This window comes from Colletotrichum orchidophilum (genome assembly GCF_001831195.1).
Source record: "Colletotrichum orchidophilum strain IMI 309357 chromosome Unknown Scaffold_19.1, whole genome shotgun sequence".
Lineage (NCBI taxonomy): Eukaryota > Fungi > Ascomycota > Sordariomycetes > Glomerellales > Glomerellaceae > Colletotrichum > Colletotrichum orchidophilum.
In genome coordinates, this window is record NW_019172975.1 from 171,853 (window position 1) to 187,515 (window position 15,663).

At 56.4% G+C, this 15,663-nt stretch overlaps 5 protein-coding genes across 5 annotated transcripts; 3 read left to right on the plus strand and 2 right to left on the minus strand.

Moving 5' to 3' along the window:
- Window positions 1-1,319: 1,319 nt before the first annotated feature.
- On the minus strand, window positions 1,320-2,159 carry CORC01_03214 (peptidyl-prolyl cis-trans isomerase fkr-3; the record flags this gene model as incomplete). The annotated part of the gene is made up of 6 exons (XM_022614864.1): window positions 1,320-1,347; window positions 1,430-1,471; window positions 1,572-1,592; window positions 1,701-1,761; window positions 1,894-1,958; window positions 2,035-2,159. The coding sequence occupies 6 exons, from the start codon at window positions 2,157-2,159 to the stop codon at window positions 1,320-1,322; spliced, it is 342 nt and encodes a 113-aa protein (XP_022478600.1).
- A 1,859-nt stretch (window positions 2,160-4,018) lies between these two features.
- On the plus strand, window positions 4,019-4,390 carry CORC01_03215 (uncharacterized protein; the record flags this gene model as incomplete). Its single annotated transcript, XM_022614865.1, has 1 exon — window positions 4,019-4,390. The coding sequence occupies one exon, from the start codon at window positions 4,019-4,021 to the stop codon at window positions 4,388-4,390; it is 372 nt and encodes a 123-aa protein (XP_022478601.1).
- Window positions 4,391-4,991: 601 nt separating this feature from the next.
- CORC01_03216 (uncharacterized protein) lies at window positions 4,992-5,740 on the minus strand (the record flags this gene model as incomplete). The annotated part of the gene is made up of 3 exons (XM_022614866.1): window positions 4,992-5,318; window positions 5,401-5,613; window positions 5,729-5,740. 3 exons carry the CDS (start codon window positions 5,738-5,740, stop codon window positions 4,992-4,994), a joined length of 552 nt encoding a protein of 183 aa, XP_022478602.1.
- A 5,638-nt stretch (window positions 5,741-11,378) lies between these two features.
- Window positions 11,379-11,795, plus strand: CORC01_03217 (uncharacterized protein; the record flags this gene model as incomplete). Its single annotated transcript, XM_022614867.1, has 1 exon — window positions 11,379-11,795. A coding segment is annotated over one exon (417 nt), but the record flags the coding sequence as incomplete, so codon positions are not given.
- Window positions 11,796-12,184: 389 nt separating this feature from the next.
- CORC01_03218 (basic proline-rich protein) lies at window positions 12,185-15,268 on the plus strand (the record flags this gene model as incomplete). The annotated part of the gene is made up of 1 exon (XM_022614868.1): window positions 12,185-15,268. One exon carries the CDS (start codon window positions 12,185-12,187, stop codon window positions 15,266-15,268), a length of 3,084 nt encoding a protein of 1,027 aa, XP_022478604.1.
- Between the last annotated feature and the right edge of the window lie 395 nt (window positions 15,269-15,663).

Consider the following 15,663-nt stretch of genomic DNA (forward strand, 5'->3'; position numbering starts at 1 on the left):
TTTGTTCTCTCTGTTCTTCGTCAAGGAGAGATTTCGCTGCGTTTCGAAAAAGGTAGGAAAATGCACCAGGCAAAAATCGTGTTGCGGTTGATGTGGACGCAGTTGGCAGGAAAGCAGCCTCGTTCTGGTGATGTAAAGGTGGTCGTGGAGCCTGGGTGTGGAGGTGCTGACGAGGGGCAGGAAGTGCTTAGTGGCTGGCACTGGGGTGCCTGGGTTACCTCACGTAAGGCGGGCGATGCAGTGAAGTAAAGAGCTCCACTGGCCGATTTCTAAACAATTGCCCCTCAATGCATCCATGAGGTAAGGTACCTGAGGTACGGATAGTAATTAGGGTGCCCTTCCTGTCCTGGCAGATAATGAGTGGTTTTCGCACTGTATATACAGGACAATTCACGTCAGATCCGCTGCGCTTGAAGTATCTGAGCCTATGCTACCTAATTTGCACTGCCTATAAACACTGTGTCTCGCCTTCTCCGCGAATCTACCGACTTCCTTTACCACTCGGAATTGAGCAGATTATGGTTTCCAGGCCTGGCTGTTTGGGTTAAGGAATAGGCTTGGTACAAAAAAACTCTTGTCAGTATCATTAGACTTGTAGCTCAACTCAAGACGTCGATTTTCGATGCAGTGGGAAAGCCGACTACCGGGAGGTAATGTATTGAATCTTTGTATCAAGTTGGATTAAAACAATGTTTTAAATCACAAATAAATCCATTCACGTCGCCCATCAACATCGAGGCACTTAATTAAACCATAGAACGTGAGCCAGAGTTGTCTCTTATTACCAACCCTTTTTTTTGGATCCAAAAAAGTCCAGCCGACGTGGATACTGGTCACATCATCTTCCGGGTAAGTATTACCAGTACGAGTCCTCAATGCGCCGGCCGCGTCGCTGTTCTCTCCAGCCGGATGAGTATAGCGTTTCTTACAAAATCAACCGAAGTGTCGAATAACTGGCCAACCACTTGAACCCAGTTGCAGAGATGCATTCCCGGTTGGAATGATTGATGCTGGCCCAACAGTGACCTAAGACACATGAGGGTGTGTATCACTAGCACCGTATGCCGTGTGACGCGGGCCATGTTCAGACGTGAACTTTTTGCATATGACCCGGTAGCTGTATGATGGCATCACATAGTATTTCGCACCTGAACTGTTGAAATGTGGCAGATGAAAAGAGTTGATCTGGCCTAGGTATGTTCCAGTCCGTATGGAATCTGTACTGTCCGATCGCCCTGCATAGCAGGCCGAATGTGCCTAATTCATACTTTCTTTCCAGCTAACCACTTGCGCGAAACGAAGTCCAAAGCTTCAGTAATTTACTGCACCTTCTTGAGCTCAACATCGCTGTGGAACTTGGTTAGCAAGAAATTCCTTGACGCCATGATGCTGGCGTCTGGCAATCATCCCAGGCAGGATCAAAACTCACAAGATCAGGTCAGCGTTGGGGGGGATGTGGCCGGTGAAGCCGCTGTTGGAGGCCCAAAATTAGTATCCATTGGCCGTGGACATGAAAGCAACAGGTGCCTTCGGCATAGCCCTGGGTACTGTTGGTGGTGAGTGGTGCTTACCGCTCGCCGTAGGCGTAGTCACTGCGGGAAGAAATGTTAGCCAAATTCGATACCGAGTTGGGTTGAGCCGGACATTCCGAAACGGGGGCTTCAAAGAGAGAGAGATAGAGAGTGTGTGAGATTCCTTACCTGGTGATGTCGAGAGTGGCCTTCTCGCCAACGTTCATCTGAGTGACACCCTCATCCCAGCCTGCGATCGTGCGTCAGTGAGCATTCAGTCCCGCATTACCGGCCTTGTGTGTCTATTCGAGTAGCCCGAGAGGGAGAGAATGAGGGAGGAGGAGAAGGTTCCGCGGCTGAGAATGTCTCGGTACAGACATACCCTTGATGACCTGACCGACGCCAATTCTGGTGACGAAGTCGCCGCGGCCGACAGAGGAGTCAAACCTGGCAATTGAAGCATTCGTTAGCGTGATGGTCAACGAGAATGACGATGGGGCGGGATAATGGGGTTTGTGCTCACTTGCTGCCCTTGTTGTCGGGCTTGGAGGTGTCCTTGAGGTAGCCAGTGTACTCAATGGTGACAGTCTGGCCTGGCTTGGGAATGGCGCCGGATCCCGCCTGGTGAGTAGTCTTGGTAACACCCATTTTGTCGGTTGTGGTTTGGATTTTATGGTGTGGTATTCTGTGTGAGTTTGCGATGTTGGTGGGAAGACCGGAGGAAGAGAAGAAGAAGAAGAAGGAGAAGAAGCTGAAGGAAGAAGCTACGCTTTTAGACAAGGGCAGCAAAGCAGATTGGAAGACCAAGTGGGGTTCATGGAGGGGTAAAATCGCAAAGGCAGCGAGGTGGATGCAGCCTGGCGCTTTAAATAGTTTCGTCACCTCAGGATCAGCTCGAGTGGAAGTGGGAAGGGGCACGGCAGGGTGAGGCAAGGGCCATGTATCTCACGTATCTCAAGTAGGTATTCGTGTCTCTACCTCCCAGGTAGTTGACGGTAGAGAGAAACAAGGGATGCCGAACCGAACGAAGCACTGCGCGCAACAGCTGAGGGACGGGAGGCCGACTCGCACACATCGCCTCGCATGCGTTGCGTGGGTGCTCAACGCGAAAAAGGTACTTGCCGCCGTAGCCAAGGGGCCGATGACGAGCCCGGGACACTGGCGGCCCTTTCGTCGCAGAGACCTGCAGACAATGTATCCTCTTGCTTGTGAGTTCGCGAAAAGTCTACTCCCAGCTTGGGTACCGTTACCAGAAACAAACTCGGTCGTGATGGGCGATCCCGAAGCCAAATTATCCCCCCCACCATCCAGGCGAGCAGAGGTACCTTAGCTTAGCTTACCTTACACCCGACCCCGCCAAACAACCGGCTGTGCCTTACGTCAGGGCGGCCTGTCAGAACAGCAGGAGCAGCGGGCAGTTCCTCAACAGTCAACAGTCAACACCCGTGGACCTGATTTAACCTCGAGAGTCTATCAACTCCCGGTCAAACTCGCTTCACCTTGCACGTAACCTTTAGGCTTTCCGAGGTAGCCAAGGTACGGATGGACCGCGTGTACGGAGTACCTGGAAGAAGCTTTGCAGATTTGCGCCAGCTCGACACAGTGAGGACCGGGCAAACACGTCCGTCCCGTCCAGCCTGTCACCATGTGCGCAAGTTTCTCAGATTTAACATGGTCACAAAATCATAGACCAAAAAGTTGGCAACGAGTGCCGCAGCTCTCCCACGAACCCCGGTTGGGGTGGCGGTCCAGGTGTCGCAAATCACACCGAAGGTCAACGACCCAACCACGCACATAGGTATGGCTTGCATACCGCGATACTTTGCTCAACCTTTGACCGGGTTACTCACCTTGAAGTACCTCGGATGCGAGTCACATCATCTCACCGCCCAAGCACATCCCGCCAATCCGGCTCTCTTGCGTCTGCAAAAAGCCAAAACGTAGCTAGCCGTGGAGATTCGGCCGCTCGCGCTGATCCCGCCGCAGCATCCCATGGTTCCGCCGGGTTTCCAACGCTTCTGACTGGTCATCTCCACCACCACCGCCGTCCTCGCCGCCGCCAATTGCTGTTGCGGCCCCCGCCCGATTTCTCCGCTTCAGTCAGCCTCTCCCACCTCCCGTCGTTCCCTGTGTCAAAGGCTGCATCGCGACGTGCGGTAATCGCCCCTTGGCAGACTAGCGTCCAAGCGCTACGTCGTCCTGCAGGAAGCCTGCGAACGAGGGGTTCTGGCTTGCCCCAGTTCTCACCTCCCGGTCCTGCACTGCCCCTCCATCCCACTGCGCTATTCGCAGATCAACGCTCGTCCAACCAACTCGTTGTCGCTGCCGCGCCACTCGTCAACGTCCACGGCCAAACACCAACCTCGGATGTCGACTGAGCCAGGTCGGCGCCCAACTAAACTTCAAGACATCGTTCGTGACGTTCGTGACAGCACCGCCGAATGTGTCTCTTGGCTACTTGGCCTGTCTGTCTTTGCCTGTTCGTGTCCCCACGGCGCCATCCAGCCATGGAGACGAGCCCTGCCAGCAAAATGACGGGGAACGTCTGGCCCGACGGAGAAAATGACAGGAAACGCATCCCCACTGCGTCTGCCAACCACCTCCATTCCATCCCCGTGAGAAAAGGCAAGACCCAGGCCAAGAACGGAAGAAAAAGGAAGACAATGTGGATTTCGACCGGCTGGGGCTTTCTCGTGGAGGCGCCACGACTTCAAGGCTCCTTGGTCCTTAGGGCGGCGGGCACACAATATGACTGCTCATATCCATCTTCCATCTGCATATGCATCTTCGCGGCTGTTGCAACACCATTCTGGTTATGCTTGCGAAGAGCCCGCCATCCATACTCGTCAATCCAGGGCACGTTGGCCCTCACAGGCTGACAGGATTCCGAGCGGCTCCACGGGTGCCCGCCGGAATACCTCCTGCAGACAGATCAGTCGTCAAGGAAGGGCACCAAAATGACCATGCATTGCAGAAGCAAGCCGGGTGAACTCTCCAGGGTGATGGATTATCGCCGATGAGTGGTTTCGCAAGCCGGGTAATGGATGTTGGACACGACGGCTGCGGCTTCGACCAGATGTATATACCTTCATGCTTCCCGACACCGTCCGATCTGCGCAACGTTTGCTCTTTCTTCACATCAAGCCGGTGTACTATGATTGAACGGAGCGGAGTCTGCCCTCTTCTGAAGTCGATCGAGGCCAATGACATGTATTTCCAGTCGAGGGGATGCCAGCCATCATATGATCACAATGAACTGCTCAAAACATCAATAATCACGACCTTCACTCACAAACCTGAAATGCTTCGACAAGTAATCGACACTGAGCTCTGTAGCCAGCAAAAGACAAAAATTCATCGTCACAGGTGGTACTCGGCAGTCGCGAAGCCATGGCCGGCAGAAGTCCCTGTCGGAGCGGGGAGTGATTGAGGCGCCGGTGATCGCTGAACAAACGGCACTTGGGCGGGTAAGCACCGGGGTTACGGCCCTGAGCCGAGCCCGTCCTCCGTGCCGTCAGTCAATCTCCAGCCGCACCGGAGGCTCCGGCGTGTGGCCATCTTCTTCTCGATTCCCATTTTCCTACAGGCCGAACAGCCTGGCCTGGGATGCGCCTCCGGCTCAAAGTGTGCACCATAACTGACACGAGCGCCGTAGGATATAGAGTGCCCGACGAACACGATATGGTGGTGGGATCCCTGCCCCAGAAATCCCTGATGCCACAGGTTGAACAGAGCGTTGCAGAAGGTATCTGTGGTGTGGCCGACTACGAAATCTTCGCACGTAGACGAGAACAGGGAAACACGTGGCTGAAGCGTCCGGTGCCACCGCAGCCTTCTGGATGAGTCTGCAATGGAATCCCCCGATTCCCATCACATTCCAGCAACGTACTCTGGTGTCATGCTGAAACACGCTGGTAGAGCCTGGTCCGTTCTTCGCGAGCGTCGAGGGTGACGAGACCACCGAGGCTGGCTGACCAGACTTCATCCTGACATCTCGAACTTGACGCCTGCGCAGCACAAACCGCGAATCGGCTCTGCGGCGCGCAGCGGGCCGGAGCACGTGCGGGAAGATACGAGACGAAGGCTCGAATCGTGAGAATGCCTGGGTCGTCATGTCAGTCCTGAATTCATGTCAAATCAATCTTACCTGGGCCGCATCGGATTCCCGTGGATCGTGCGGACGGATGGGCTCGCTTCCCAGAGACATGGGCAAATACCGCGAGGATCATAATATGGCAGATATGGCGGGGATTTCACTGCTTGGAACGGAAGACGTCGGTAGGTATTATGATGCGGCGGGCAATAGAATGATCGGCAGGTAAACAACCCCCGTTCGCTACCAGAGGGAGACTGTCAAGCACTCCCCAGCTCATCTTGAAACACCTTGGAAAAATGCTGGGATGGGTCCAAATTCGATTTTACCAGTCACTGCGTCCACTTTTCCCAGCTGTCCAGTACGTTACCAGGGTTTCAGGGTGTGTAGCCCACATTCTCAGGTGCGGCAACGCCTCGGGAACCAAGCCGCGAGAGAGCGAGAGCGCACTAAACAAAGGAGAACGCGATCTCGAAGCGATCTTGAAGCAAGACACAGCGTTGCGTGGATAGCCGAGACGCTGGTGGTGACGAAAGGGGTTCCTTGGGAGGCTCGATGCGTGGTCATAGCGTCTCCCTGGACGCCGCCAGGAACTGAAATTCGTCACTCATGGGCTTGCAGCTTTCCATGGAGAGCACGTAGCTATTCAAATTAGTCAGTGAGCCACGCCCGCGCCGTACCTCGAGTACCTGACGCACCAGCGATGGCGCGTGTCTTGGTGCTATTCTGATTCAGCCCGGTCCGCTCGCTAGTGATGGTGGCACGCGTGAAGCAGAGGGACGACACAGTCCATACCGTTGGAGCGGGAACCGCCACCGGGACTCGGAGCCGGACAGACAGCTTTTTGGGTCTTTGCCAGGACCTGGGAAAGCAGTGATTGATGCGACTATCATATCGATGCTTGCCGGGGCTCCCGTTCATGGCTAACCTTCCAAGTGACGTTTGCTGATGGAACAGACATTCTAGCACGTTGACGACACCGCCGCTTCAAGCTCGACGATGTGACGCGACACAACACGAGACGGGCCGGACGGCAACTTGCGGATAGGCGAGGAATGGGGACGGACGTGGCCGTGGCAGAAAGGCAGAGACAAGGCGTGCGAGTGCTGCACAGCCTCAATCTGTCGTGTATTCAGGAGCAATGTTCCACCGACCCTCATTCCCTCCTCTCACGGTATGGCTTCAGGATCCGACGAGGGAAGACTTGGGAGTTGGGGGCCACCAACACTGTCCTGCATCTGTGACGACACTGGGGAGGACGACAGCCAGACCTGAACCAGGTAGTGTGGGCCACCGACTCCGACCCTGGCCAGCTTGAGTTCCACAGAGTCGGATAGAGGGATTCGTGTGGTGTCACGGCCATCGAAGCCACTTCCAGAGGACCTTCGAAAGCCAGGGCCGAATAGGTGATGGGGCTATTTTGTGCCGAGAAAGTCGTCCCAAGGCTGACGGCTGAGTGTTCCTGTGGCCTTTGAACAGCGCTGAAGCAGGGAGTCGCGTGTGCAACTCGCGTGTAACTGTAAACAAACCTGAGCTCAACAGGGCCTACCTTTTCAGTATCGAACCAACCCAGCATGAATCCCGGTGCGCGAACCCGCAGAGGCTGAGATTGAGACGAGCCCAGACTCCAGAGAGGGATAAAAAAGAAAGCCGCTTCGAAGTTTTTTTTTTTTTTTTTTTAAACTTCTTTTGACCTGTTTGTCCGTACCCACGTGGGGAAACACACCATAAGTCGGTGCGTTCTGATCAGAACTCTAGGTGACTGGTTGATCGACGGAGACCACTCCACTTGACGAGTTGCAGAGATATTGACGGCTGTCGGTTTGCCGGTACTGTGACAACAACAGAAATGGCAGGATCCCGCTAGCCCTGGGCCCTCGCGCTACGTATTGCGGGCATCGAGAAGGCTTTCGAATTGTGCGCGAAACCGGTACTGAGTCTTGATGGGAATGATATCCTAGAGCCTGGGTCGTTGTGCATCGCCTTCTCTTCTCGCTAGAGCTCCAAATCTCGTCTGTGGCTTGCGTTGGTGCAGTTGTGATTAAAGGCTCAAGCCCACCGTCCATCAGCGGGACATTCGAGACAAGCTAAGAGCACCAGCGTCGGCTCCCATTGGGCGTGTGTTCTTAGCTATCCACACAATTGCATGGGGAAGGTGGATGGCGAGCAGGGATGGCGCCGACGGGAAAGGGACGAGAGCAGGTCGCTCCAACGGTAGCCCTGTTGGCCAGCGGTACGAGCGCCTCCTGCGAAAGGTACCTCGAACGAGCGGATATCAGGCTTGTCGACGAGTATCCGCTTTGTACCGCCAACGTTCCTTCGATTCCCTCTGGTGGTCCGATCAAAGACCGACAACCGCCAGCTTCTTGGGTGCATGGTGAGCGCAAGGCGCGTGTCGCCGACCCGCAGTTGAAATGCCGATCGTAGGCATTGGTATGTCTTTTGTTGGCATTCGACTCTGATGAGACTGAGAGTCTGATGAGAGAGTCAAGTGTCCTCTGGGAGACGGACGGTAGACCGCGGTGGTCCAGATTGTCGTAGTGGTTGAAATGGTGCCATGCGGATTGGAGAACTGGACGCTGGACGCTACCCGAGTGGTGAGGGCGAAAGCATTATTGATTCTCGACTGCAGGTGGCGGGCGGCCTGAGCACATCAACTCCCAAGCACGGCAGGTGTAATCTACTATGCTCATACACATCAATTTAGGCGTGATGCCGGGTTGCAACGGCAGCAACGCAACGTACCTACACGCCCCGCAATACCGTCGAGGTCACAAGACGTGGGCTGCCAGCACTGATTGTACTGTTGCCGGGCGGAGGTTGGCGAGGGATTTCCGCAAGAGGACGTGCAGCCTTGCAGATTGCCTCCGGTTAGCATTTCGTCCCGGTTGGGATTCTTCCAGCGACTTATTACAGACACAGACACCGAGTATCTCCAGGCTCTCTCTAGACTCTGCGGAGTCTCGTCAGCCATACTATGTACTCAGTTCTGTCGAGGGCAACGAGCAACGGCGGGACTCGGTCCGGAGTGTCCATCTCGTCAGCCATCCCCACGGATCCATGTGTGCGCAAGAATTGGGGGGGGGGGGCACAGGGGATGATGGATCGGCGCCGTTGGTGATTCTGACTTTTGTCCAGTTCGTGTGTGCCTGTTGGACAGTCGGAGGGCCGATGTGTGCATGCATCGGTGCAGGTTTGTGCACCCAGCAGCAAGGCCACGGAAGGGAACGCGCCTTGGAAACTTGTGGCCCGGGAAGGGGATAGCCCACCTGGAAAAAGCCTGGAGAAGGAATCTGGGAGGAGGAGCACCCCCGGCAAGGGTCTGCAGGGGTTGAACGGCGCAAAATTGCCCGTAGCGTCGCATCACCGAGATTCGGCCAATGATCTACGCTCGCTTGTCAGATTGCCCCTGTTCTCTGGCCCACCTGGCTCATCCTTGAAGGAGCAACAAGCCCCGACAGAGACGAACAGGCCAAGTTGACAGGACGGCCGATGGAGAGACTCGAGAGACTTGCTTCTCTGCAGGGCCGACTGCCAAAAGCAAGTATTCGATATTGGCGAGGGCCTGGGCTATCCCTTCCATCACCGCCGTGCCGCCCCACCTCACATCATCTAGTGTACCAGACCTGAGTAAACTGCGCGGTACGTACTGGGCACCCGGCGGCAACCATCTCTGCCCATTTTTAGCTCGTGCCCCGAAAAAGCTACTACGGTAAGCCTCTCTCACTCTATTTCCTGCGGGCAACGGCTGCTCAGGATCTTCCACTTGATCCGCAACTCGACTCGATCATCCACAGCCAGCTCCAAGCAGAGCAACAAACGACCGCCTCTGGAGTTTGCTTGAGTGCTTGGCAGCATAGGCTTTGGTGAAAGGATACCGTACGGAGGTACAGAAGAAACCTACGTTTTCTCCACACCACTTTTCCATCCCGCCATCCCACGGACTACACTGCCGTGACTACTATCCGTATGCCAGACTGCAATTGAAGTCCCCAAGGCGGACCATCAGTGCCCGGGTTGCTGCTTGCCAGTTTGCTGGGCGCGGGGCCGGCCAGTGATCAGGCACCGGATCTTGGACTGACTAGCGAGAAGCGACTTGTTCCCCTGGCCGTGTCGACCAAGAACCACGAGAGTCTAGAACAGGTACTCGGACGAGCACGCCATGGCAGAGAGACCTCGACGGTAGACCATGACCAGAACAGCAATGTCATTTCGCGACTTTTCCCACCCGTCCCACCGTGGACGTCCTACACTGGGCATTGATAGGGGACAGGGGCAACACATGGTCACGACTCACCACTCATCAAAGAGCCAAACCATGTCATGCCATGCACCGTCGTCAATGTTAGCGTTTTCCGGTGAGAGTCGAGAGTTTGCCCGTTCCTGGCTTGACTATTCTGGACAATCTCTCGTCCGGGGTGCTATCGAGTGGGGAAACAGATGCGCGCGATGCTGCACCGTTGGCTTCTTGGACTGTTGGACGGCCCGTCTGTTCAGCCAAAAATACAATACGTCCGCGTCTGCAAAATTCGGGGGGGAGAAGATCCCGGGGGTCTTTGTGCTTTGCTCACAATGGGATCTTCGCCCTGACTAAACAAAGCCTTTGGCGGCACGCCGCACTGCCGCAGCAGAGACCACCCTGGTGTGCTGACACCGGACAAGTCACTTCGTGGCGCGTGGGCGGTGGTTGTGTACGGATACAGGGACGAGAGTTTAGTCGTGACGGTCGAGTCGTGATGTTTTTCGTCTCGTCTCCGAGCAATCGTCCATTCTATGTAAACCCAATCCAACGATTTCGTCCCAGCTCTGGTCAGGGTTGAGCCGAGTACCTAATTCACAACACAGAGAGAAAAGCTGCCTCCTGGACGAAAACCGTTCCGTCCATATGCGTTGTCGCTCTGGGTGAGGCTTTTACGAGACTCGTCGGCCTGAATTCTCCAAAAGGCATCCGTTTGGCTCCAAGGAACTGTCCGTCAGGACCCAGTCAGAATCAGACTGGCTTTGCTATGCCCAGGGGACTTGCGTAATCGTCGGGCGACGTTGGCTGTCCCTCTCGGCCGTGGATGCTGACGGGGGGACGCATAACTCGTACCAGTCGGGACTAGCTGGCATAGGAAAGGTACTCGACGACGGCGCTCAGGTGTGGTGAGAGTAATAAGATGACAGCCGGAGAGGGCACCACAGTCGTCGTACCACCTGGCTATGTGTGCCGCGTGCACAAAGTGAGGAATAGTGTAGGCAAGTCGTCCGTAGTCCATCCACCTGTGCCAGCTGGGCCTTGACTCACCTGCAGGGCCTCGTGAACTGTTGGTAGCAAAAAGGGGTTGACGTTGCAGACCGGGGGGGGGGCCCTTTGGGACGACGGGAAGAAAAAAATTATTATTCTACCATGTAAGAGTACCTAAGGTACCTACCTGACTTAAGGTAGGCAAGGCAAGTACCTCACCACCATAGCCAAGGCACCTAGTACCGCACGCCCCCCTGCACGCCCTCGAGTTTGTGCCTGAATGTGCTAATTGCCTACAGAAGGACAGCCCAGCAGTGCCCGGCTTAGTTCTGCCATTCCAGCAGCCAGCTCCCGTCCCTCCCTCCCCCTCAGCACCGCGGACAACCTGGGCCGAAAAGTACCTAGTCTCGTACACGGGTACCTTGGCTGCGCAGGTTGCGTGGTGCGGTACCTTGGTCCGTTGATGAGTTCGTTCCGCCATCCCATCACCACCCACCCGGTCCATGCTGGCCCATCCCATCTCGTCCCCTCCCTCCCTGGCGGTTGACCTAAGCCCTCCCTCCTCTCTGCTCTGTCTCTCTTGGCCCAAGGTCTCTTCCGCTGCCACCCCCGTCCTGGACCCCCCGGTCTCTCGTCCCTCGTCCCTTGTCGTGTGTTTCCATCAATCAATCAATCTCCCATCCTTCGCTGCCTCGTCCATCCACATTCCTTCTTGCATCCCCTTCCATTCCTTTACACCACCCTCGCTTTTTTTTTCTTCCTCTTCCCTTCCCTTTTACTCCTCACGCTCGCTCACTCCTGTCACCCCCACCTCTCCCCCGACCTCGTCTTTTCGAACGTCGAATTCGACATCCTCTCGCCTCCGTCAAGAATCTTACCGGCGACGTCGAACCTCCCCCTCCTCCGATTCTCAACCTGCGCCTCTTCACGCCGTGAAAGGGGTCTTTTCGTCGAGCCGATCTAGCCGCCCCCTTATGTGCTTTGGACGCATTTGATGATCGTCGTGGAGGTTCCGCCGACAACTGCCAGCTTCCCCATGAATTCGATTTCAGGAACTGCCATAATCTCTAAAGGCGCGACGGATCAATAGACGTCCTCGCCCACACCAATCCGACGATATCTCGTCGAGTCGCTCATTTCTCACACACAAAACTCCAACGCCACGCTCATTGACAATCCCTTGTCAAGTACATTCGTTCTATAACACCCTGACAAGTGAGTCGCCGCCGTTGCCTGTATATGTCGACGCACACTAACATGAGATGGAGACCTCCCATCTACTTAACACCAATACTGGTATCATTACAATCGCTACAGATCTTCAATTGAATATACGATAATCGGGAACGAAACATGCACGCCAAGACCGCTCTTCTAGCCGCCGCACTGGGCCTGGCCTCCACCGCCTGCGCCGAACAGGATCGGCCCAAGATCTACTTTCCACGTCACATCAAACGAGAAATTACGAATTCGACGAGTACGACACAGGAGACCTTTCCCACCGCGCCCGAGAGCACTCCTTTCGAGCCCACGTCGTCAGCCTCCATCAGTTCGACGTTTGGTGACATCCTCACCGGCCTATCGGATTCTCTCTTTGGCTCGTCGTCGACCGTTCCCACGCCGTCGACCGTTCCCACGCCGTCGCCGACTCCCACCATCTCCTCGGCCCCCGAATCCACACCCACGACGACCGTTTCTGCCACACTTTCGACTCTCCCCGATGGCAGCGTGACGACCGTCATCATTTCGAGTACGGTCATCTTCGACCCGACAGACAAGACTGACACGACGAGTTCCGCCGGAGTCTCCTCCAGCCTTCCTCCGGTGACTGTTCTGCCGACGACCAGCGAATCTTCGACAGTTTCCAGCGAAGCTCCCTCGACCTCACAGGCCGCCGCGACCACCCCGTCCACGTCGACGACTCCCGAGACAACTACCACCACCCAATCCAGTGCCGCCACGACCTCTTCCGAGGCTGTTCAGCCGTCTGCGCCTGCGCCCAGCGCTGTGGAGTCTGTCCAGACATCTGGTGCTCCTTCCAGTACTTCCAAGGCGGTTGATTCGTCCTCCCAGACTTCCAGCACGGCCGACGTCGTCCCGTCTTCAACAGCGCAGGTTACTTCTACCACTTCTGTCCAGTCAACTAGCACGGCCGAACCATCATCCTCCGCACCGACCAGCGATGCCGCGAGCTCAACCGCCGAGGCCGTTTCCTCGACTCGAGCTGCTTCGAGCACCGAAGCTGTTTCCTCCACCCAGGCTGTGGCAAGCGAGTCGATCACGGCCGTGTCCTCGTCCGGTATTCTTCTGGCTCCTACGGGCGTCGTGTCCCAGACTTCCAGCACGGAGGCTACCACCTCTGCCGAGCGGGCCCAGCGCTCTTCAACTGCGAACCCAGAGACTACCAGCGTTGTTCCCAATGCCAACGCTACCGAACCTGTCGTGTCGTCATCCCCGAGCTCCGTCGTTCTCACGGTCGAGACTACCAACTCCGCCGCCGTCCAGGTGACCTTGGGCGGTTCCACTGGAACCACCTCTGCTACCGTCTCGGAGAGCAGCAAGCCTACCAACCCGCTGGACCCCATTGTATCCTTTGTTTCCAGCCAGGTAGCCGTTCCCACGAACCTCACCGAGCCCATCGCCAACGCAACGTCGTCTCAACCTGCTGTTGTCTCAACTTCCGACATTGTCATCCCCACGCCTACTGCTCTCCCGGCTCCCACCGACCCGACCTCAACGAGACTGCCCATCCCGACTGAGCCTGTGGCCAACGTAACCTCCTCCGCCGAGGTCTCCACCGCCCCCACCGCGTCTCTTCCGGCACCCACTGAGCCCGTCACCAATGGTACATCTTCCATCGAGATCTCTACGAAGCCCACCATCAGTCTCCCCATCGCCAGCAGCGAGCCGGTCGTCAACATCACGTCCTCGACCCAGATTCCCGTGTCTGTCTCCACGACCGCTCTCCCTACTTCCGACGTTGTCAACGTCACCTCGACTGAGGTTCCCGTCGGACACTCGAGCACCAGCGCTTCGGTCACCATTACAGACAGCACCACTATTTCTGTCCCGACGACTAGCGCTACCCGCTCCATCGAGATCCCTGTGAACAGTACCTCTACCGAGGCCCTGCCGACTACCACGCTGCTCCCGACCCTGTCCGAGCTCCCCACAGCCTCCACCACCATTAGCAACGGGACGCAGACGGACAGCGTTACTCTGCCCCCTACGGCCACGGCTTCCACCCTCTCGTTGAGCTCAGCCGCTAACGAGACGGCCACGGCCACTAACGTTGTGCCGTCTACCACCGAGTCTCGCAGCTCGGCCACTGAGCCTGCGGCGACCACGACCCTCCCCGTTACCACCACGGTTCTCTCGAAGACGTCGACTGAGAGCACCCCTACGCCGAGTGCCACTGTGCCGCCCCCCACGACGACTCCTATCGTTACCAGCATTCCCGCCACGGCCACCATCACCGACGCTCAATCCTGGCTGCCCAGCACCATCATTGTGGAGCAGTCCACTTCGCTCAGCACGCCTACGGAGGCTCTGGCCCCGACCTCGACGATCCCTCTGCCCTCTGATCTTCCTAAGGTCATCAGCGGTCCGGACCCGAACATCGAGCAGCCCAAGGACACAATCATTCTCCAGATCGGCTTCCTGCAAGGCGAGAACTACAACTTCGTTAGCAAGAACCCCAACGCCGCTGCTCAGATCTTCACGTGCCTCCCCAAGGCTTTGGCCGATGCGGCTGGCCTCGACATTAGCCAGATCCAGATGACCAAGCTCGTCCCGTACGACACTTCCCAGACTCTCGGTTACATCACCACACTGGCCAAATTCTACTACCCCAAGAGCATGGTCGACACATTGCGCATGGACATCAAGATTCCCAACTCGGCCTTGTACAACAACCCGGATCAGCTCGTCTTCAACCTCACCCAGAACATCAACCCTGCCATTGAAATCATTCCCGGCCAGGAGAGTGACGGCACTTCCCCGGATGGAGACGGATCGTCGACGACTTCCCCCCCCAACAACCCCAACGACCCCTTCGGCCCCGGCAATGACGGCTCCAACCAACAGTCTCCCATTCAGAAGGGTACGGCCGCCGCTATCGGTATCGGAGCCGTGGGTGTTGCTGCAGCGTACGGTGCTGCCATGTTCATCATTGCCCGCCGCTACAAGCAGAAGAAACAGGCCCACCGCCGCGCCAGCTCCCTCACCTCATCCGAGATACGCTACAACGGTGCTGGCAGTCCGCCCATGATGGGCGGTGCCCTGATGAGCCAGGACTTCTCCAACTACGGCGGCGTCGCTGGTGGTCGCGAAAGCCACGGCAGCGGCCGGACCAGGGGAAGCGGCCCCGGCAACTCTGCGAGGACGGCCTACATCTCGGCCCCCGTTGCTGCTGAGAACTCTCTCGGCTGGAACTGATTGACGACATAGACGCCATTTCCATATCTGTCACCATTTTACGCTTCGATACCCATGTGGAGGATCCTGTTTGAACAAGATGCTAGGCGGTTGCCCGGTATTCACCGACGGCATTTAGAGAGGGCACGCCCTCGGCCACGAGCCCATCTGCTCGAGAAACTTCTTTCTTTTTTTGTCTTTTGTCTACAATACCCTTCTACCATTGGGTCGACCTAGGTCGGCCCCTTACTATCAACGTACTCGGTGTCACTGTGTTTCCCGCCCTTCCCGGGCGGGTCGGGGTTGTCCGAGTCCATTTTTATTTTTATTTTTTAATATCTTGTATCTGTGTTGAGGATCTTTACATGGGGCGAAGAGCTGGATGGTGGGAAGCATCACAATTGCTTCTTTTCACG